The sequence below is a fragment of the Rhinolophus ferrumequinum genome, chromosome 6 (genome assembly GCF_004115265.2).
Source record: "Rhinolophus ferrumequinum isolate MPI-CBG mRhiFer1 chromosome 6, mRhiFer1_v1.p, whole genome shotgun sequence".
Taxonomy (NCBI): Eukaryota; Metazoa; Chordata; class Mammalia; order Chiroptera; family Rhinolophidae; genus Rhinolophus; species Rhinolophus ferrumequinum.
Window position 1 is genome coordinate 9,264,447 of NC_046289.1, and position 22,948 is coordinate 9,287,394.

Below are 22,948 nucleotides of genomic sequence, written 5' to 3' on the forward strand. Positions count from 1 at the left end.
CTGCTGTAAATAGTATGCACAATATGTGTACTCTGCAGTGCCTGGTATACAGGAAGTGCTCAGCAAGTACTGCACCAGCTTCTGTTCTTTCAATAGTCGCAGATAGAGGAAGAAGGAGGACAGAGGAGGGAGCAGTGCTTCCCTTGGGAGAAGAGAGAGGTTGAGATGCTTCAGAGAAAGTTTGCAGTAATTGTGACACCCAAGTTGGGTTTTGAAGGATGAATAGGAGTGTTCCAAGTGAAGTCATGAATGATTCAAATAGCAAACTATCTTTCAGTAACATTTGCTGTAATTTCTGTAATCACCATGTCATTTTGCCTTTCAAAAAAGGTTACAAGGCACCATCCCCTACTTGAGTTAGGATTTGCTGCACAGTGTGGCTATTGTTGGGATCTGAGGCGATTTGGGCCGTGCCCTCGTCCCTAAGTACGGCAGAGTAGGCCACGGTGTGAATGGCGCCCCCTGGAGTTATAACATAGCAGCTCTAGCTAGGTCCCTTGATTTTCCAGTCTTATCAAGCTTCCAAAAAATGGCCTCCCTAGCACAGGGACCTTGGAGGAAGCTAGAGTCAAAAGACAAAGAGAAATGTTGCAAAACACCAAAAAGTCATAAGGATTGTTAATATATTTCTCAATTTTCTAAAAAATTCCCTAAGGCCCAAAGTTACAGGATCTACATTAAGGATGGTCACAACACCTAAAATATTTAACCTGACCCTTTTAATCCACTGTTCTATGTGATTTCAGTTTAATAATTCAAAAGCACAAAGAGTAAAATATCAAGTTAAAGTCTTAAATAAATGCGTGGTCAGGCACGAAGGGTGAAGGGACATGTCAAGCCAATAGCCTGGGACTGTCCTGGAGACTGCTCCGACAAGGCAAGACATGGCGGGTCCAGGGCCCAGGTGCCACGCCTCCTTGAGGACAGGCCATGCCCTGGGATCTGCCTCCCAGCCAGAGCCCTTTCTACCCCCAACACTCATGTGCAAAGCAACCTCCAAAAACTGGGATAGATAGATAGATCATAGATAGATAACGGGAATAACCTCAGTCAAGCCCTGGGCTCATCTTCTCACCAACATTCTCTCAGTTCACCTCACCTCGTCTTTTCCCAATCAGCTCCATTTTACAGATGAGGACACTGAGGTTCATAAGGGTTAAGGGAACTGCCCATGGTGGCACAACCAGGGAACAGTGGAGTCAGAATTTGTACCCAGCACCTGTGATTCCAAAGCCCAGCTCTGACCACAGCTCCCTTTCAGTTACTGATGAGTTCCACTCTGGTACTGAGCTGAAAACAGACCTCGTTCTTCCTGGCTGCCCTTCCTCAGGGGTGCCTGGAAAGGAGGTGTGGTGGGGTGTTTCTAGGCCCTCTGAAGCCAGAAGGACAGACAGAAATGTCCCAAGACCCTGTAATTCAGGAGCAGACTTGGCCTTGGAAATCAAGGTGGATGTGTTGGAATTTCCCCGGGGACACAGCTAGTCCAATGCCCAAGTGTTTTGTGGGCACCTACTGAGTGTACAGGCTCTGTGGGTACAGAGATAGGTAAGACCCAGGCTGTGCCCATGGGCTGCTCCCCTGACTGCAGGGCTGTGGGGGCAGGTGTGTGAATGACTGTGTGATAAGGCAGGTGGCAGAGGCAGGTGGGTGAGGCTGTGGGAGGAGCCGTTGTGGGCGCCCGAGGGCATCGCTGTTAACCCTGATGGGCTGATACCACATTTGAGCTGGGAGCTGCTGCAATGGGAGGGTTTTAAGAATCAGAGCAGGGAAGGCACTCCTGGCAAAGGCACCCTGTGAGCACAAGCACCAGGGCACCAGGTGGACCCTGTGATGTGGGCTATGAGGCTGGAGGGCGCCATGAGCGAGACGGGGGGCGGGGGGGGCGGTTTTGAGGAAGGGTGTGTAAGACGCGCCTGGGGCACTGCCAGAGAGTGGCACTAGTGCCCTCAAGGACCACCCTCCCACTTCCCCTCCCCCTCAGAGACAGGCAAAGCATCGTTTTAATAAGTTAAGGTTCTTCCAAAAGATACAGTCTCCCTGTCTGTCCCAAACTTCTGCAGAAATGTGCTGCCCGCTTCGGCAAGGGGAGCACAGGTGGAGAACAAACTCCCATTAATATATCCAACTGGCAGTGTCAGCCAGCTGTGGCATGCTGGGCTTAGCTTCAGCGGGGGTAGGGATCGCCCAGGAAGGCGTGTGGGGGCGCCACCCTCGCCTCCCCTCAGAAAGCCAGAGGGGCCTACTGTCTGCCCTCTGACCCCTTCCACAGGTTCTGAGCTCTTGGTCCCAGAGTCTGTTAGGGGCCTGGAAAGAAAACTCACTTCAGGTGGCTCAGTTGATCCCTTCCAGGGATGTGGGCGGGGCTTCTGCCAGGGATGTGGGCATCAATCCTTTCTTTTCTCCAGGGGTGTGGACAGAGCTCCCTCAGGAGTGGGGGCGCTGCTCCCTCCAAGAGGGTGGATAGGGCTTCTGCCAGGAGTGCGGGGGTGGATCCTTTCCTCCTGGGGCGTGGGTGGAGCTCCCTCCAAGGGTGTGGGCTGGTGCAGGGAGCCAGTGGAGCTGTTGAAGCACGCCACAACCAGCAGCAGTGGGAGGGGTTAGCCCCCTAGGACCAGGGCAAGGGAAGATACCACGGGAACCTAGAGAACGAGAGACTCGAAAAGGCCCCATCCACAGGAGCTGTGGTTCAATTGCCAGAGATGCAGCCCCAAAGCAGGAAGGAGGGGGAGGACATGCCCCAACCTCTCTCCAGGGTCTCCCGCCTCCCATTGTCAAAGCCAAGAAACCGGGGAGCCCAGGAGGTACAGTCTTAGGTATCAGCAGCATCTGGGAGCACAGGGTGGATGGGGATGTGAATGGAGACCGCATCACGGTTCCTTTTCTGTCCCAACACCGTGATCTGTCTTCTGCGCTGGGGAAGACCTGGGGACCGGGGAATAAAACCCAGCCCTTTGCCCAAGACCTTCATAATCCAGAAGGCGCATCCCAGCCCCCAAGGACAGATGTTTATTACAGGGGGCTCTGCTCACCGTCAAGTGGAGGCGGAAACAGAGGCCAGCACTCCCAGAACCCACCTGGAGGGAGGCTGAGCAGAGAGGAGGAGTAACACCTTGGAGGAGGGAAAGGTGGCAGCATAAGTTACACTGGTGTAGGAGAGGCGGTGCCCCTCACTGCTCCCCGGGCTGACCTCTGCTGGGGGCTGTAAGAGACAGCATGGCGCAAGCCAGCTGTCTGTACATTTCTCTCCGGGGTAAATGGAGGATTTCTTGCTCATGGCCATTTCTTTTTGGTTAATAATTTATCTGAAACATGCCTTTTTCTCTCAGGAAACAAAAGCATTTAATGTCACTGTAAAACCATTAAAAAGAAAAGTCAGTGATTAAACCCTGCTTTTTTTTTTTAAACTCTCACCACCTGGAGTCCTAGGGGAGGAGCCTGGAGTCCTAGGGGAGGAGCCTGGAGTCCTAGGGGCAGAGCCTGGAGTCCTAGGGGAGGAGCCTGGAGTCCTAGGGAGGAGCCTGGAGTCCTAGGGGAGGAGTCCGGAGTCCTAGGGGAGGAGCCTGGAGTCCTAGGGGAGGAACCTAGCAATCTTTGTGACGGGCCTAAACACAGCTTTTCAGAACCAGATTGCTGGGAGGATGGTTCTAGAATCAGCTGGGGTAGGAAAGAGGTGATTCTGGAGATGCCAGCTCGCTTTGGCATCTGGAGTGTGGGCCTTGGGGACTACAGGCCTCTGCAGGGAGGGGAGGGAGACTAAGGAGCAGATGGGGAAGCAGAGCCCTCGCTGGGCGTTGACCTTGGTGGGAGGGGGCTCGAATCGGCACTTCCCACACACACTCAGTGAACCAATCTTCATCTGTGACTCAACAACGGTTCCCAAAGTCCCAGTTCTGTGCCGGCTGATAGGGTGCTCAGGGGGCTCCGAGGTTTGGGGAACCCAAAAGAGGGGCACTTCACCCGGGCCTGGGGCCCGAGAGGTTTCTTGGAAGAGAGTGGATGTTAACCAGGCCAGGGAGCTGAGATGGGGCATTGCTCCCAGTGAGACCAGCATGTGCAGTGGCCCCGTGGCCCCTGTCAACTACCCCAAACTGCAGAGGGTCCCCTGCCATGGGAGCCCATGCAGTTGGCACTTCAGTGGCCTCATTGCCGTGAGCTTGCTGTGAACAGCTTCTTTATCTACAGCCACAGGGTGACCAGGCCCCAGAGCCCTGGGGCGTTCTGTGCCCTCGTGCCCCCACCCAGCTTCCTCCCTACCCCCAGACTGGCATGCACTTGTCATCACACAGCCCGGAGGTGTCTAAAGGGCCCTGGACTGAAGTCAGTTGCCCGCCCCCGCCCCGCTCAGGGAGTGTCGCTGCCCTCCCTGGGCCTGCTTTCCTCATCTGTAAAACGAGCATCCTCCACGTCTCCACCCAGCTCCCTGAGTCTTTGCTTCCCTGTCCAGGGATGGCAGGGGGACCACTGCCACTAGGTCAGTCCACTGCTCAGCCGTGTAAATGCTGACCGAAGTGCTTGGCTGGGCCTAATGCTAGAGCAATGCTTGGTACGGGCCCTTTGGTGGGGGTGCTTCAGGCACAGGCCCTGCCCTCAAGACACACACCCTGTGGGGGGAGAAGTGGCTGTTAATCGGACACCCTCCCCCCAAGGACCGTGTATTACGATGGGAAAGGAGTAGCTGAAGGGAAAACCACGGCTCTGTGAGCCGAGACACCAAAGAACTCCTGGTCCAGGGAGGGGTGTGCCCCTCAAACAAGCACTAACAGTGCCAGTCATTGAGATGACGCTCCGAGGCCCAGGGTGCCCATTGCCTCGGGAGGAGGGCCAGGCCTCTGACCTGCCGGGGGAGGAGCCCCCCCAAGGCCACACCCTTCATGCAGATAAGAGCCCTGTTTGCGGAGAGATGATGCCCCCACCCCCATCCCAGGCCTCTCCCATGAGCCACCCCACACTCCAAGCACAGGAAGAGCATGGCCTCCTTTGGCCATCCATGGCACTGGTCCTTCACCTTCTTCCATTGATTTGCCATTAAGCCACTTGACAGCCATTTCCTTCTGATTTACAAAGTATTGGCTAAAAGACCAATAAAAGGCTGCAGAACAGTTTGGTCGGTCCTGCAGACCATTAATTGCAGGCAATAATCAAGTGGTGCTCCCAGGGCGTGAGCTCAGGGTGCACAGCCTACGTGAGACTGAGCATGCGCATGACTGCAGGGCTCTGGTGCCATCAGCCTTTAATGGCTGAGCCACTTGCAGTACAGCGGGCACTTTTGAACCCTCAACTCTCTTTTTTTTGTGGTGGAGGGGGAAGGAGAACAGGACTTTATTGGGGAACAGTGTGTACTTCCAGGACTTTTTTCCAAGTCAAGTTGTTGTCCCTTCAGTCTTAGTTGTGGAGGGCGCAGCTCAGCTCCAGTCCAGTTGCCGTTGTTAGTTGCAGGGGGCACAGCCCACCATCCCTTCCGGGAGTCGAACTGGCAACCTTGTGGTTGAGAGCCCGCGCTCCAACCAACTGAGCCATCTGGCACTGGCCCATGTGGGAATCGAACTGTCAGCTTTCAGCATTAGGAGCACAGAGCTCCAACCACCTGAGTCACCGGACTGGCCCCCAAGTCTCTTCTGATGGTGGCTTGGAATGCATTGACTGGCCCAGGGCTGCACAGCGAGTCACTGCTGGTTCACAGATATTTATTGAGCACCTACTGTGTGTAGGAACTAGACTAGGTGCCGGGGATATAGAGATGAACAAGACTGAGTCCCTGCCCACTCCCGCCACATCACCCTATCCCACCCCCTCCAGTGGGGGAAGCTGATTAAACACACACGCACACACATACACACACCAGCAAATTAATAAATGAGGTATTTTTAAAAACAGTGAGGGCTATGAAGGTGGGGGGAACTCAGAGTATTGGGGGAAAGGAAAAGAGGGTGGAAGAGGGGTTACTTCTCCCACCCAAAGACTCAGGAGTGCTTATGGGTAGAAAGTATGGTTAGGGCTTTGCATCCATTACCACCTTTTAATGTAACAGACCCTCCCGTAGGGTGCAGGAGACAAGAAGCAAGCAGGCCCAGCAGCTCCCTTCTCAGGCTCCTCAAAGCTGGTCTTTGTCTCCTGCTTTCCCAGCAGGGCAGCAGGCTGAGAGTGGGACCTGTCACATCATTGTCAGCAGGACCCAAGAGGGGCGCCTGGGCCCTGGCCCTCCCCGCCCCGGCCAGACGTGGTAGTGGAGGCAGCTTCTGCAGAGGCCCGTGACTGCTGGTGTTTGCGCCTGGAGCTGTCAGCGCAGCACTCCAAGCCGAGAACGTGGAGTGCCTACTGCTTGCCAGGCTCGGGGCGGGATCCTGGACGTGGCCAAGGAAAAGCTCACTGCCCTTTCTCTTGGTTTTAGGAACCATGCCCTGTAGGGCACCGTTTGTAGCCATCTCTGCCTATGCCAGGGTGGAAATGCCTTTCTTTGGTTCATTGGGACCGGCCCTGGCTGGGTCCTAGCAAGTCTCTCTAGGATATGTGGAGCCCCGCGGGGAGCACATTAGGTAGGAAGTCTGTGCAGACAGAAGAACGGTGGCTGCTGCCCACTGACACCTTTCCAACAGCTGTCCTGAGAGCTAACAAACGCTGACGGGTGTCACTGGACGCCACAGGCTCCTGAAGTGCTTCACGTGCATTAACGTAGATAATCCTCCCAACAAGCCTATGAACCGGACACCGTTCTTGTGCCCGTTTTATAGGCCAGGAAACTGAGGCATAGAGAGGTTAAGTGGCTTGCCCAAGGCCACACAGCTAGAAAGTGGGAGAAGCAGCGTTTACCGAGCCATGACATCTGCCTTCCAACATTTCCACAGTGTCACCCGGAATACTGTGCTTGGTGAAAGGACAGAGTGGGGTGTGCGAGGTAGAACCATCTCCTGCTGTAGGAACAACTCCAGCGACCACTGGGCCCCTGTGAGTCCCGGAAAGACTGCACGAATGGGTCAGGCAGCAGCCCGGGGAGCAGAGTGGTTGGGGCTGAGCTACAGTGGAGGAGGGGAGCAGATCAAGTCCACTTCTTAGGGGAGCCCTCAGCAGCCACCCTCTCCCCTCGCCATGCCCAGACTCTGGAATACTCGTGTGGGGGCCCTGCACCAGCCACAAGTGCCTTCTTTGCTGCGTGGAGCCCCTTTCCAGACCGCCTCCATCCTTTCCGGCCTGGAAAGCTGGCTGAGTCATTGAGAAGACCCTGGGGCTGCGTCCTTGCCCTGTTCTCAGTGTCCCTCCAGCCAGGCTGGTTTCCTGCCAGGCCCTCTGAGCCACCGTTTCCTCCAAGGCCCCAGGAATACAAAGGCATGTCCTAGCCAGCAGCCTGGCTTTAGAAATCTCCCGCTTTTCTCCATGCAGAAGAAATCCTGCTGATTTCCTACCCTCATCTAAAAAGGGCAGAAACTCGACGCCTCCAGGCTTTGCCAGATCCCGTTCTACATCTCTTCGTTACCCACCCTCCAAGGCCCTTAAGCCTCATCTGCCCTGACCCGAACCTGTTACAGTAGATTTTCTAGACCCATCCCAAGACTGAGCATTTATTAGGGAGAAAAGCAGTGTGGGTTTGGGCCCAGAGATGTTTCTCTGTTAATATTTTCTAGAATCCTGTAAGGAAATGCATGCACGCGCACACACCCCAATTTTCCAAGCCATGCAAACTCACTGAGTCTGAGATCAAGCCCACCCATCCAAGTCAGAGCTGCCTAAGGCCCCTGGAAAGGGTTGGTGGGATGGGAGGAGGGATACAGGGGACAGAGGGAGAAAGGCCCAGGGCAGAGGTCGGCTCAGAGTCTGTCATTTCCACGAGCCTCTGGTAAGGTCATAAACAACGCAACTTGTCTGAGCCCTGCACACCCGGGGGTTCCAGAAAGCACCTGTGATCATCTACATAAATGGGGTTCTTGGACCCCAGAACATGGGATATGCTGGGTTAAAGCAAAATGAGACCAGTTTCTTGGAGGCCTCTTGAGAACTTCTGGGAATCTCCAGGAGGAAGGTGGAAGGCCTCCCCAAGCTGATTGGACCACAGAGCCCATTTTGGAAGGAATGCTTGCTGGAATGCTGGTTTAAAGGGAAGATGTCTGGACCAGGTCATGGTAGTAGTAGGTGGTGGTCCAGGCCCCATAAAGCAGCTGAGGGTCCTTGGGCAAGTCACAGCTCTCCCTAAGCCTCAGTTTCCCCATGAAATGAAACTCTTAACTCCAGGCCTAGCTTCTTCAGGGGACCATTGTGAGAGGGGACAGGAAAATCGGTGGCTGAGAGTGCTTTGCACAAAGCATGACACACCATGGGAGGACGTGCTGGTTCACATCTTGCATTTCTAGAAGCCACAGTGTCTGGGTCTGACACCCAGACGGAGTGCACTTGTATTTCTTCGTGTGTTTTGTGAGCTGCTTCTGCTGCAGGAGAAAACGGAAGTTAGTAGATTTGATCTTGGGTGTTGTCTGGGCAGGCCTAATAATCCCACCCCGTGAAACTACTGACAACCTCCCGCCAGACCCTCCGTCCCTAAACTAATTCGCATAGGGCTTTATCCCATACATATCAAACTAGTCACCAAGGACCAGTCCTCCTGCTGCGTTTGGGGAGGCTCTGAGGACGTTTGAGAAGGCAGAAGCAAGCAGGCCCTGGGCTTCCGATGATGACTGCAAACATTCAATGTAGACAACATACAAAAAAGTCTGGTTGAGGCTCAGCCCCAGCATTCCTAGGGACACAGGAGGTGTCTGAGCCACAGCCCCATGGGCCTCAGATCCAACCAAGAGTCACAGGTCTGTGGTCTGTGGCTTGGGATTGGGCTGCACAGTACGTGTGACCTAGCTCAGGAGGCTGTAGCCACTGGGGCATAGGGCTGCGGGCTGCGGCCCTCCTGAGCCACTCATGAGAGGAGGTGGGGATTGAGCCAGACCAGAAAGTACTACTGCAAGTTCAGTACCTCAGCAAGTGAGCAAGAGCCTTCTCAAAGCCTCCCTCCCAGCCTTTCGACTCCCTGTATGCAAAGGAGGAATGGCTCTTGGGGTCAAATGGCCTCTGGAATGAGCTTCAAATGGCTCAACATGAAGTGTTTGAGAACTACTAGCGAGTACGCCTTTAGTTTGGACATTCACCACCATCACCGCCACCACCATTACCACCTCCACCATCAGTATCACCACCAGCACCACCTGCACCGTGACCTCCGGTGCCTCCATCCCCATTGCCATTACCACCATCAGCACCACCTCCACCATCACCACCACCACCAGTGTCACCATCACCACCATCCACTTTGTCACAGTTTTCATTTTCCTTTGACCACACAGAGGCAAGACTGCAGAATCCAACCACTAGCATCTCTCCTCTTTTAACTGTCTGCACCCCCAAATATTCACCCCGTCTGCACCCCCAAATAAATCATGCCTTGGTGCCTGTTCCATTATTAATTGCCCTCCTCTTTCCTCTCAGCTGTGCCCTGGTTTGCATGCCACATATGGTCACCCCAGTTAAGATCACATCCGGCTTCTGATTGACCCCCTCGAAGACCAGCAGTTCAGATGCTAACTCAGAACAGAGTCTGGTGGGCTAACTGGAAGGGCATCGCACCCGCTGCCAGGCATTGATAGCTAATGATGACCCTCCCCTCCTTTGCCTTCCCTGCCCCTCCGCCCCCTCCCAGGAAACCCCTGAGAAAAGAAGAGAACGGCACCAGTGTTGCTGAGTATCCCATGACGTCCTCGCAGAGCAACAAAGCCGTGGATGTGAACAGCGCAGTGGTGTGAGTGTGCAGCCCTGGACCCGCTGGACAGAGGGGAACCTTGGTGGCACTAGTGGACACGAGCTGACACTGGGCTTGCCCAGACTTCATTGCCTTGCCGGTCTCGAGCCTCCCAAAGGAGAAACCATCCTCTTCCCGGCCTTGCCCCTGGTCAGCCCACAGGCAGGGGCAGCGCAGCCCCCAGGTTGAGCCAGGCCCACCTGCATGCAGCCCCCAGGGCAGCACCACCCCCAAGGCTCTCCACACCTCTTCCTTGTCTTGTGTTTGATCCACCGTCTGCCAGCTACTGTCTAAAGCACGCACTCTGTCCCAGCCAGAGGGTCTGTCTGTTTTCTGCAGCGGAGAGGCGCCCCCTTTAGCCAAGAGAAAGGCAATCCAGGGACCACTCCCCTGCCAGACAACCTGTCCTTCCTCCCAGGAAGCCCACGGGCTGTTCCGTTGACCATGCCATTCCCAACAGAAGCCATTGGCACAGCCATGAGACGTCCCTTTTTTAAGGTGCTCCCCACACATCTGTCTGTTGCCCCATCTACTGTCGTCTTCAGCCGTCATGGCCTGGTCTTTCCCTCCTGTTCCCACTGACACCTGGGCCCCTGGATCCTGACTCCCTGCCATGGAAGGCTGTGAGCCCGGCCTGCCAAGTCCCCTCCTGACTGAGCAGACAAAGGGGCCCGTTTACACTTGGGGGTAGCGCCTGGCCTTCTAGGGGCAAAACAACTCCTGAGCCCAGGCCAAGGGCCCAAGAAGAACAGAGGTCACTACACTTGTTCTCAGACTCATTCCCATACCTGACCCTTTGGAACCGATGCATCTGTGTGAGCCAGGCCCTGCCTTCGTTTGGCAGAGGCCACCATTTGTGCCAAAGCCACTGCGGGCACTCTGGGCTGGGCTGACCCAGCCTCCCTGACTCTCCCTTGAGGCCCTGAGTGGGTACTCAGACCCTCTGCTGAGAGCCGCCAGGCCTCCCCTCATCCAGTGGCTTCCTCGAATGTCTCTTTCTGAGGTCTTATGTTCTAAAAGTGCTAAATCCTCCAGAGTGGATGGTGGACGAAGGGAAGGAAAGGGGATGAGAGGAAAGGGACCTTCCAAGCCTGTTTCCCAGGAGGCCGCCCGCCCTGTGGGTACATCATTAGGCCCAGGAGACGGTGGCCCTGTGATTTTGCATCCCCTGGTGGACTGGGGAAACGCTTCTGATGCTGTGGTTCCCTCACCACCCACACATTTGCTAGGAAGGAACCAGACCCATGAAATGGTTCTACCTCCGGCCACGTAGGAACTTAGCTAGGTGGACCTGGTCTGCCTCTCACATCACCAGTGTAGTTCTCTAGTTCTCTGGAGGGTCTCGGGATGCAAGTGAGACTCACATCCAGGTGAGAGTGACAGACTAAAAGAAAGCCAGTCCCCGTTTGGGCTGAACCTTGACACAGCACTGTCCTGGAGCCCTTGTGCCCAGAGTTGTCTGTGCACCACTGTCCTTTGGGGAGCAAGTGGGGAGAAGGTGAGTTTGCTGCCACCCTGATCAGCATGCAAAGGCTGCAGACAGGCCCCAGGCATACCCTCCCAGAAAGGGTTTTCTCTTTTCAGTTTTCAGTATGAGGACTCGCTGTGGGTTTGGACGTGGGTTTTGCTTTCCCTGCACACCTTAGCATGTGCCACTCGTGGCCTTCATCCCCTCCTCGCCTGGTGAGCACGTCACAGCACTCCTGGTCGCTGCCCTCATTTCCCCAAGGGACACACAGCAGGGGGACAACCAGACCAGAGGCTGTGGGTCCGCAGCAGGGTAGCCCCCACCCCCAGTGCTCTCTCCCCATGCCTGTGCCTCCTGTGAGTCCCCTGCCTGTTCCTGAGCAGACACCAGAACCTGGGCAGGACCGGCCCTAAGCACATGCAGAAGGGGTGAGTGCAAAGTTCAGCCACAGGGGAGGGAAGGATCCTAGGTAAGCGGTAAGCGGTGGTGGAGTGCTGGGCAGCCAGCCTGGGGGGGGCGTCAAGTGGGAAAGGCACCGCCCACCTTTTCACAAACCCACTGTTCCCACCTTCCCCCCACCTTGGCTTCAACCTAAGAGGCCCAGATTTTGCAATTAGCCTAATCCATCAGGCTCTGGGGCCAGTATCCCCTTCCCTGGGGACATAGCCAAGGCTCCATGAAAAGCTAACCCTTGAGATTAAATTCCCCCAAATTGGGCTTGTAAGATCTCTTCTCACCCACTCAGTGAAAACCAAGAGAAGAGCTGTTTAAAAAAAAAAAAAAAAGATTTGCTTGAGAACCCCCCAAACCAAGAACCAGCCATTCAGAAGTCAGCTCTCAGGGGTGCAGCGAGAGCCCCACCGGATTTTTTAGCTTAAGAGACAGAATCTCCCTAAAGCCTCACCAGCCTGGTATTTGAGCTTAGAGCTTTTACTTAAGGCATGTATCCGCAGCCCCTAAACACTGACCAGCCCTCAGACTAGTCCGAACTTTGAGGCCGAGAACAAAATACACATCCGTTCTCTGCATTTTCTCAAATGGGTATTTTTCAACCGTGTCTCCTAGTTGACCCCAACTTTAGAATGGCATAGAGGACCTCCTAGCGTTTTCAGGTGTTCCTTAGAAGCTTCTAAAGCCAGTTTTGGAAGAAAGGCTAATAGCTGTAAAAATATAAACATATAGATTATATATCGTTATATATATATTTAAAGAAATATCAACATATATACAAAATTACTGTACTCTGAATCTGTGCACCGTATGATTTAAACAGCCCAGGTCGTGTGCGATACCTAATGCATGAATGTAAATACTTGAGATCTGCCTTCCTAACAATGTGCCGAGTGCACAGGGAAGCTGGCTCCCGTTCCTAGGAGTTCTGTCTCAACGGACAAATAGACATGTCGGTGCCGTCTCGTCCACCAAGGAGCCAATGATGTCGGTTTCGTGCTGAGACTTTGCACAGGAAGCAGGACCGGCAGCGTTGGGGTTTGGGCTGTATGCTATTTACGAGAAGAAAGCACCATGCCTTTTTTATTTTCAATAAAAATATACTTCTAAAGATGGCTGCCACTTGTCATTTGGGGCAGGGGCTTGGCCCTGGGCTGGGGGTGGGAAGAAGAGAGCAGGCTGAGTGTGGGGGGTGACTCTCCCTTGAGGACCTGCTAGGAACCCAGGTACCTTGCTTGACTTAGTCCTGTTGGGTTTTATCTAATACCCCAAGGCCGGCATTTATGGGGATCTGAAGGTACTGACCCTGCCCTTCGTGCCCTCTCCCAGCCACCTGGATCCTGGACTCAGTTGAGAAGCGGGTTGGCCAGCCATAGTTGGCCAGCTATATCCCCAACCTGGCCCCCGGCCCCGGGGGGTGGGGGGGCAGCTCAGTGCAGAGGCTCTGGGGGAAGGGCCCGTGTCCCAGGCACGTGGGGTCAGGGCAGTGGAGGGGAGCTGTGGAAGCTCCCGCCAGGACCCAGGAGGCATTCATGCCCCCACCACCTGGGGTTCTGTGAGCTGCCATTTGTCGAAACCTGGCACAGGTCCTAGCACATGTTAGGCATGGCCATGCAGTGAGTGGCAGCGTCATTGCTGTTATTGTTACTCTGTCATTAAGAAAAGGCTGCCATTCTGGCTTTAGTGGGAGCGCCTCCGCCCCCTGACCAGTGACATGGGTCCTCCCTTCGAGGCTGGTGAGGATTTGGTGGGGCACCTCTGGCCTTGCACACACTCCCGTGGACCCCAGCCCGGCTGGACTTGCAGCAGCAAACCCCGAGGCCAGCCGGCCACGAGGCAGGGAGCAGCAGGCCTGTTGTGTGAGAGGCAAGCACCTGGGAGACGGAGGAGGGGCAGCCGCCCCCGTGCTGAGGGGCTGTCAGCACAGAACCGAGCAGCAGACCCTCCTAGCGCCACTTCCCACCTCCACCTCGAATCTCTGGGGCTTTTGGCCACTCGTTCCAGCTCTGCTGACCAACAGAGCAAACAATAGTATATGCTCCACTGCCTGCAGGGTTCATGCTTGCACCCTGGGCTGCCCACCAACTGCGCTGGGTCCTGCTGATGCCACCAAGGCGTAGGACACAGTGGGACCCACAGGTGTCCCCACAGGGCATCCAGCGGTGTGGCGGAATTCCTGCCTCTGAATTCCTGCAGCAGCACAGAGGGTCTCCTCGTGTGGCATCACGGAAGACGGTCCTGGGAGGCAGTGAGCATTGAGCTAGATTCCAAGTGGTGGCCTCACCTTTGGACACGCTCACCCACCCCACCTGGCTACCGTGTTTCCCCCAAAATAAGACCAGGTCTTATATTAAGTTGTGCTCCAAAAGACACATTAGGGCTTATGTTCAGGGGATGTCATCCTGAAAAATCTGCTAGGGCTTATTTTCCGGTTTGGTCTTATTTTCGGGGAAACACGGTAGTGACCAGCCCTACCGGACCACCCACGTCCCTTCCTCTCCCATCTCCCACACAGACACTGAGTGCCTTTGGGCTCTGTGCTCCGTCTTCCAAACTCAGCTCGCAGGAAAGTACCTGACAAAACCCCTGGCACAGGTTTGACGCCCTGTTTCCATCCCTGGGACATAGTGGGCCACCCAGCCCGGTCTGCAGACACTGTAGTGTCTGCCCCTTTCTGACCGACCCGATGTCCCAGGCACCTGTCTCCCCTCCTTCATCCTGTCAAACGCGTCTGACTCCCAAGTTTGTACCTTGCAGTACCACTTTGCCCACTCCTCTCCAGATTTGAGTTGTTGCTAGTGCCCACTTCCTGTGACAGGCCTCTCCTCACTGCCGCAGAGGACTCCTGGCTCCACCTCCACAACCTCTTCATCCCATCTTCCTCATCTCCACACACAGCCTCATGGCGCACCTCCATTTCTCAGCCCAAACCCTAACAGCTGTCCTCATTCCCCTTTGCTCTGGACCACTGGCCGACAAGTGAGTAAGTCCTATCGTTCTCCAAAACACTTAAATCCATCTGCTTCATTTGGCTCCCACCACCCTGGTCCAGGCCACCGTCACTTCCAGCCTGGACTGCAATGAGAGCCCCTGCCTGGGCCCCCACGATCTGCTCCCACAAAAGCCAGGGGCATCTTTATAAAACATGTCAGATCATACATGAGGTAAAATTTTGCCCACGACTTTTTCAAACTGCAAATCAAAGCCACCCTCTTTACCCTGGTGCCAAGGCCCCTCCTGACCTGGCACCTGCTTCCCAGACACTCTGCCCCTGGTGGTGCCTTCTTTGACCACCCCCAGTCATGCTCTGTTCCAGCACCTTCGTGTATTTTCAGTACAGCACTTCTTTCCACCTAAGAGCACTTGTTGATTGTGTGTTTACTGTCTTCTTTCCTCCCATGCCTGGCACAAGAATAGTTGTACAATTAATTAATCGTCACACATTTAGTACCATACATGCAGCATAAAGAAAAGAATGTAGCAATTTATTTCATATAACTATTCAGAGACCTCACCTCATTGGGGGTGGGAAAATGGGGGTATAGAAAAACCTGAATTTGCAAATTAATGGCATTTGAGCCTCTTCCGGTTTAACAAGTCTGTTGAGTGACTTGGTCTCTTTTGGATAGATTCTCAGTCTGTCAGCCGTCTTCCCGGGTCTGCCCCCTCTAGGAGGCACCCAAGTGTGCCCCTGGGCAGGTGTCTGGTGTCTGGTGTCTGGTGTCTAGCACAGGGGAGCACGGCTCAGACCATGTGGTGTCATCAGGTCCAGGCAGCACTCTGATGCATAGTTGCTGGCCTGTGTTACTTCCCAGCCAGGTGACTGTGTCTCTGAGGGTGACCAGCTGGCATCCGTGTCCAGTTGCAAATATCCAGGCCATAGCACTCTCTGCCCTGTGACCACAGGCTCTGCCCATCTTCCTGCTCTTTCAGCACCAACCATGGGAACTCTGGAATCTGCCAACTCAACGCAGGCCGGGAGAGGGCTGCCCGAGCCTGGGGCACAGGCGTCTGATTGCAGCCACTTCCCCTGCCAAGGCTGCCGAGGGCGGCAGGCAGTTCTGGAGGTTTTTGTGCCACCATGTTTGGGGGCTCATCTGGGCATTTCTACAACGATGTCCTCATCTAAGAGGGAAGGTGAATGCCCACCTATCCTCTCAGACCTGTCCTGCATGTGTCTCCCTTTTCCATTCGCCAATTATCCCCCAGGGTCCAGAAGAGGTGTGCTCTCTGCTCCCTCATCCTGTCTGACCAGACCTCTGCCAACATCTGAAACTCCTCCTGCCCCATGCCATCCGTGGAGCTACGCTGGGGAATGGGGTTTCCTGGAGAATAAAGAACATATCCATTTATTATTTTCAGAATATTCTCCCCATTACAAACACAAGGATGTGAAGTCCAAATGATGACAGAATGCACCATATGGAGGAGGATTTCCCAATTGCTCATTCAAAGAGAAACGTGGCGGGGAGGGGGCGGCTTGAGTCACCACATGAAGTGCAGCAGTGTAAGAGCGGCACTCTCAAGAGGATGGGGGCCAAATTCCCACTGCAAGCTGTGATTTCATTTCAGCACAACACCAGCTGTCATCCGTCTGAAGAGGAAATGGCTGCACCAGTGCCAGGTGCTTAGCACAGAGCCTGGCACACCTAGGAGCAGTGAATGCTGAAAGGTGCCCCCGTTCCTCGTTCTGATGCCCTCTGGGCTTAGGACCAGACAGGCATCATTTCGTTCACGCTTTACAAAAACGCTGGGGGGGGGGGAATTACCATCTTCCTTTTGCAGTTGGTCAAACAGAGGCTTAGCCAGATTGAGTGATTTGCCTGTGGTCAGAGAACAGGTCAGTGGGAAGTTTTGGATTTGACCTGGCTGCAGAGCCTGTCTTACTTATGTCCCCACCATCTGCCTCCCGCAGCCCCAGCCCAGCGCTGAGCTGACAGCTCTGAGAACACACCCTGCCCTCTGGAATTGGCCAAGATCACCCCCTGCAGGTCCCCTCCACCATAACCCGTCTCCCCCCAGCTGGGCCCAGTGATTGCCCTCACCTGGAGTGTTTCTGTCCTTCAGGCTTGATTACTTGCTGGTTGCTTTCTTTTCCAAGAGGCCACTTGAAGGAATGGAAATCAGGGCGTCTGCCAAGCAGCCCCAGGAGGCTCCTTTCTCCACTGGCCTGCGGGCAGGGGCCTGTCTGGACTGCATAATTAAAAAGCCAGCTCTTTATTCAACCAAATCTATGGCTTTCACTAGTGTCCGGTGTACCCTACAGGAAAGCAGTCGTGCCAGGGGCTCACCTGGAGCCACTCCCCTCACCTCAGCTTCCTTGAACTGGAAGAAACCAGGATGGTAGTGGACCGATGGTAGTCGGACCAGCCCCGGACATGAAAGGTCAGACTGATAGGTGGGGGTCTGCAGGGGCAGGGGCAGGGGCAGGGCCCCCAGCCCATGGGGGCTGATAGCACGCCTCCAAATCCTGCTGTGCCACTGTCTTGCTGAGTGATGCTGGGTAAATCCTATCCCCTCTCGGACCCATACAATGGGGGGGTCAGTCTAAAGTGGGGTCTGGGTGGCACCTGCAGGCCTGCAGAGCAGAGCGGGTGAATGAGTGAAGCACGCCATGCCTTGCAAACTAACCCTGAGGTAACAGGACTTCTGCCGAGAGGCTTTTGGGAGTCTTCCTGCTTGGAAAGCTGAGGTCAGTAGTGAGAACTGTACAAAGCTGGAGCCTGTATGCTCCATTGAAGGTATTCAAAACCAAAGGACAAATAAACGTTCAAGCTCATCAAAAGAAATAGGCTATGGGCCACGTTCAGCCAGCAGGCTGCCGCTGGGGGATTTCTGGTCTACAGGATTCTAGGTGACCTTGTTGGTCAGGTGAATAGCAAAGGACTCTGCCTGTCACTTAACTACCAGAATTATGTATTAGAAAAATCCAGGGCTTTGGAGGCAGACATTCTGGGTGCAAATTTTGCTCTACCTCTTACTGAGGGACTCCTGCAAATATTCAGTGTCTCGATGACTCGGTTTCCTCATCTGTAATATGGGGTGAATAACAGAAGTGCCTATTTCACATCATTGTTGTGCAGATTGAATGAGATTACTGTATGTAACGTGCCTGACACGCAGTAAGCTATGGTAGCTACGGTTATAATTAACTAGGAGCAAGTCTCCATCGGGCTGAGTGAACTCTCACTAGGCCCCCAATCTAATAGAGTTCGTCACCACAATCTTTAGTTCATTACATTTTATTCTTTTCCATAAAATTATTATGTTAAGTGTTACACTAAGTATGATTTAATTTGTGGGCGATACTATTTTTCAAATAAATGAATTCCCAAAGCCAAGGGGAAAATGCCTTTGTCAGATGAAGTGACGCTGGCTTGATGAAAATTTATGATAGAAGATCAATAAGCAGAGACACCACCAAGATGGAGCTGCCTCAGAAGAAGCCCTCAGATTTATCTATCCCATGTTCCTGGCACATTTCAGCCAAAAGAGCCCAGAACCAAAAACAGGGAAGAGAAATTAACATTTATCGAGTGCTGCTCTGACTTGGGAGTCAGATCGCCTTCTGGTCCTAATGCTACTACTTACTAGCAGCATGGCCTTCCATTAGTCACTCAGCCTCTGGGCCTCAGTTGCCTGACCTGCAAAATGGGAATAACAACACCTACCTCATGGGGAAGGGAGGGCTAAGAGGAGTAAACAATGTATGTAAAAGGCTTAGTACCCAGTAGCTGCTCAATAAATGGTGGCTAGGAGGTTTCTCTAGAATACAATCCACAGGAGGCTCACTGCTTGCTGCTCCTGTCCGAGAAAGGAACTGGCCAGCCTCTTACTAACAATACCTCAGCCATCTCCCAAAGGGCTCGAGTTTCAGAAAAACACAGTTTGGTACTGTTCCACTGAGTTCCAACCACCCCGTTCATTCTTCTAAAGACCATTACTTACTATCAAAGTACCCAATGTGCCCGATATACATATTTGCAAATTAATTCTATTAAAGAGGTATAGCAAATGAGCTGCATTGTCCAATTAATGCCAGAGGCCCTTCAATCCTAGCTCACAAGAGTCTTGGTGGGTAACCCATCTTCTCCGATCCAATCCAGTCTTCTTTGGCCTGACTTAGTTTGGAAATGGAGGTGAAGTCACTGCAACCACTTGGCCCCCGATGAGACTCTGAGATTTGCTGAAAACATCCCAAAGTCAGGCAGAAGGACAGGCTGGCAAAGAGATGGCAGGTAATGGAGGCTGGGCACCGTGGCTGATGACCAAGTTTTGGCTCCCCTGGGTCTTGTAGGACTTGCTTCCGAGGCATCGGCTGACGGAAAAACCACATGAGCCTGTAGCTGTGGGCTGTCCCCTCATGTGGTCTTCATAAAGTGGCAGCAGCCTTCCTGGAGGTCCACAGATTCTGGTACAATCTCCAGGCACCATCTCAGTCCTCCGCCTGTTTGAGCTTTGCACCAGCCCCAGGGAGATGGGTAAAGAGTGCCATTTTATAGATAAGGACAAAAAAGTCCCAGAGAGTTTAATAACTTGTCCAAAGTCACCAAACTAGTAAGAGGCATGGCCGTTGTAAAGAATCATGGAATCTACACATTTGCAGATTTGGGCTCATTCCACCCTTGGGAATCTCAGAATATGCTGTTCACACTCTGAAACCAGCAGGATTCCGTGAGGGAAGGAAAACTGAGTCTATTCCTTGGTCCTTCTCCAAGCCAATAATTAGTCCTGGCCAATTGGAATCAGGTATAGTTTGGGGGACTCTCTGCCCTTCGCTGCTGTCAGGACTGTCACCTGGGGCCGGAGCTGGAGCAGCAGGAGCCAACACGGGCAATGGTGAGAGAGACTCCTAGGGTCGGACAGCCTGGGGTCGAGTTCCAGCTCTGCCTCTTACAAGCCGTGTGACCTTGGGCAAGTAGCTTTTCTTCTCTAGGCTTTCACATAAAATAAAAATAGCAACTGATAGATTTTATTGAGTGCTTACCACGGGCCACGCATAGCTCTAAGCTCTTTGCTTGCATTCTTTTATCATCTCAGCAACCGCATGAGGTAGAATGTGTCATTGTCCCCATCTTACAGATGAGGAAACATTAATAGTAAATTTCAAAAAACCCTGAGGTGGTAGGGAAAATACATCCATGCAAAGGTCCAGCTCAGTGCTCCTCACTGGCTTTCAGCGGCCAGAGGTCAGCAGACGTTCCCTGGAAAGGGCCAGACGGTAAATACTTTAGGCTTTCAGGGCCATACAGCCTCTGTCACAACTCTTCAACTCTGCCGTTGTAGCACGAATGCAGCCACAGACAATGTGTAAATGGCGGGTTGGGTTGTGTTCCAATAAAACTTGAGAAAAACAGGCAGTGGGCTGTGGTTGCCCGTGGGCTGTCGTCTGCTGACCCCCAACCGAGGTGAAGGGCTTCTCCTACTTCTTAGGGCCAATCCTGCCAAACGTCCATCTGTCCCCTCTTTCCCTGACTTTTGTCTTCTAAGGGCCTGAGCCCCACTTGCTGGAGAGGCTGACATAATGAGGTAAGAAAGAAGATGAGGACGTAGGGCGATGTGGGGGTGGGAAACAGTGCTGGCTAGAGAAGGTTGCTGGTCTCTAACAGCCAGGGAAATGGCAGAATCCCAGCAGGGACAGTATTTGGGTCGGGCTGGCAGGAAAATGGGTCAGTCTTCAGGAGCAAGGAGGGAGACCTGCCTGGGTAGGACCAAGACCGCAGGTTCTGACTGGACAGAGGAATAGGTCTGGAAACAGGAAGCATTAGATGGTGGCCCAGGCAAGAGGGCTGAGTTAAGGGCTCATCTCTAGCCCTTGGGGGGGGGGATGCAAATACAAAGGGAAACTGAGGCAGAGTCCATTCAAAGAACGAGACACAGAAGAGGGGGTTGGAGAAGCTGTGAATGACTGTGGACCTGGTCTACTGGTAAGAGGTGGCCACCGAGATCCGGGTGGCTGCCCGTGGCAGGGTGGGTTCAGGACTAGCCAAGAGCCGGGCCTCCAGCCGAGACGGAATGGGGAAGCCAGTTACACCCTCACAGGAAAAGGAGCCAGGGCCACCTCCTTTGCACAAAAAGAGAATGCCACAATTCAGCCACAATTCAGCCCTTGCTGAGCCCACTGGGTAGCTCCAGAAAGACCTGTTGCTTCATCAAATCCATTCAGTTCAATAAACATTAATTAAATCCCTACTACATGCCAAACCCTGGGGCTACAGAGACAGGACATACCCTGAAAGCTGTCAGAGTCTACAAGTGAGATGAATATATGCACAACTTTCTATAAATACCAGATAAAATGTTCACGGAAGCACGACCAAGCACGACTGGGACAGAGGAGAGTTCTGACCGCGGGAAGGCCATTCAGAAGAGTTCGTTAGTAAATAAGAATGATCATTTCTATACTCTCAACATAGGGACGCACTGGCCAATGCTCTACCACCTCTCTTTCTAGAACTCGTGAAACACTTAAACATTTGGGAACTTGTTTTCCCCTGAGAAGCATGAAGATAATCAGACTTCTCAGAAGAAAAGGGAAGCCTCTTACTCACCAACATTAAGAAAAAGTCTCATGCACTTAAAGTCCTTCCGAGAGAATGAACTTCAAATCAGTTGTGTATTTCTCTCACCAAATGATCTGAGAGGAAGCCTTATCCTCAACAATCGTACTTTGGTACTTAAGGGACATTAGGAGTTTTAAAAGTTTAGAAGAAATGGTTGTCAGGAACTGAACTCTAGCTCTATACACTGATTTTAAAAAACCCCAGGCTCACAAAGATAATAAAAAATGCATTTAATAGCATGTCAGTACACAGCTTAAATGTATATTAAGTCTTCTTTTAGTCAGTGCATTACAGGGAGAGAAGAGAAATACCATTTGTGAATGCACAGTCAAATGCTAAGTATCAGTGCTGCTAAATCTTGGTGTTCTTACACTATTAAAATTCTGTTTTATGAAACATAACTCCAGGTGCAGTGCTCTGTGCCAGCGTGGGGAATCGTCTGGTCCAGTATGCAATCTACAGTTTTAAATTGAATTGTATACAAGTATTAACAAAAGAATAAAATTTATTATTCACAAAACTAAAGTGGTTATCATAAAGCTTACAAGAAAGTACAGCCTAGAACGAATGAGTTGAAAAACTAGTTTTAAAAATAATGAAACTCACTGGACACTTTTGGAAAATGATATTATAAAACAAAGAAACCAATTGGCACAGTTTAACCACCTAATTTCTAAGTGCACTTTGTAATGGTCCTTGCAAGCTGCCACTTTTCCCAGGATAATGACAAAAAGCTTCAGTCAAGTGTCACTGGCTTATGGTGACGGGTTTTTTATTGCATTGCCAAGAGTGGATTTTAAGAAAAAACACTACAAAGGTTTCAAAAACCCTATTTATTCTCTATCATCAAAAATAGCAACAGGGGGACTTATACAACTTTTCTGTGAGTACCCACCAGTCTATTTTTTTTTTCTTAAAAAAAATAGAAGTTAGTTAAAGAAAAATGATTTGGTTTTTAAAAAATAATGTAAGGAAACACTTAATCAGATAGCCCAAGGAGTCATCAGAAATATGTGTAGCAAGAAAGCTTCATTTTTGGCCCTCTCCGGCCTTTGCACGTCTTTTACTAAACTAGAAAGAGAATGTACAGTACCAATATGTTCCCCAACCTGCTTGGATCAAATTGTTTTGTTTTTAAACCCATTATTGCTAAACCAGAGTGTTGACACTGAGAGCCGAGGAGTCCACTCATAGAGGATAAAATTGAGAGGCTGCTTCTGAGGACTGAATCTCCACCTGTGCCATTTTGAACTGGGTGCACTGCAGCCATTTGCGGAGGGCCACCAGCCCGGCACTGCTCTGCGCCGAGCCCGGCAGCGTCCTCAGGCTGTGGTGGTTGACGTTGTTCTGAATGGCCTGGAGGCGAAGCTGGAGTCCCGCCGATAGGTGCTGTTAAGACAGGGCAAGGCATTGCATTTAGTTTCTTGCTTCCTTAACGTTCACTGACAACCCAGGGACTGCCCGCCTGGACTACTTCTGCAGGCAGAACTTATACATGGCTCAGGGGTTGTCTGGCCTGAAGAGGGCCCACTCTCAAATGTGGCAATGCTCTGGGTAGGGAACGTGGGCCGGCACCATGTTTCTACAGTCAATCTGACCCAAATCCATCCAAACCATGCCATTCCCATCTTGACTCATTTATTGCAACAGGAACTTGAAGCGGACATCCATGTATGGGTTGAGACCAATACTTATCCC

At 52.6% G+C, this 22,948-nt stretch overlaps 2 protein-coding genes across 20 annotated transcripts in view; one reads left to right on the top strand and one right to left on the bottom strand.

The window, feature by feature from the left end:
• The window catches only part of PRIMA1 (proline rich membrane anchor 1), a 53,302-nt gene extending 41,584 nt beyond the window's left edge, over positions 1-11,718 (top strand). For 3 of the 4 annotated variants that reach the window (XM_033109381.1, XM_033109380.1, XM_033109382.1), the window contains exon 5: positions 9,671-11,718. In XM_033109381.1, coding sequence (XP_032965272.1) covers positions 9,671-9,773 — 103 coding nt within the window. In that variant the 3' untranslated portion in view covers positions 9,774-11,718. Of the gene's footprint in view, positions 1-6,388; positions 6,534-9,670 lie in introns of all 4 variants that reach the window. The other variant, XR_004423300.1, reaches the window with a different exon arrangement.
• Positions 11,719-17,715: 5,997 nt separating this feature from the next.
• The window catches only part of UNC79 (unc-79 homolog, NALCN channel complex subunit), a 240,447-nt gene continuing 235,214 nt past the window's right edge, over positions 17,716-22,948 (bottom strand). For 12 of the 16 annotated variants that reach the window (XM_033108866.1, XM_033108857.1, XM_033108864.1 and 9 more), the window contains one exon: positions 22,150-22,639. In XM_033108866.1, coding sequence (XP_032964757.1) covers positions 22,439-22,639 — 201 coding nt within the window. In that variant the 3' untranslated portion in view covers positions 22,150-22,438. Of the gene's footprint in view, positions 22,640-22,948 lie in introns of all 16 variants that reach the window. The other 4 variants (XM_033108860.1, XM_033108868.1, XM_033108855.1 and 1 more) reach the window with 3 other exon arrangements.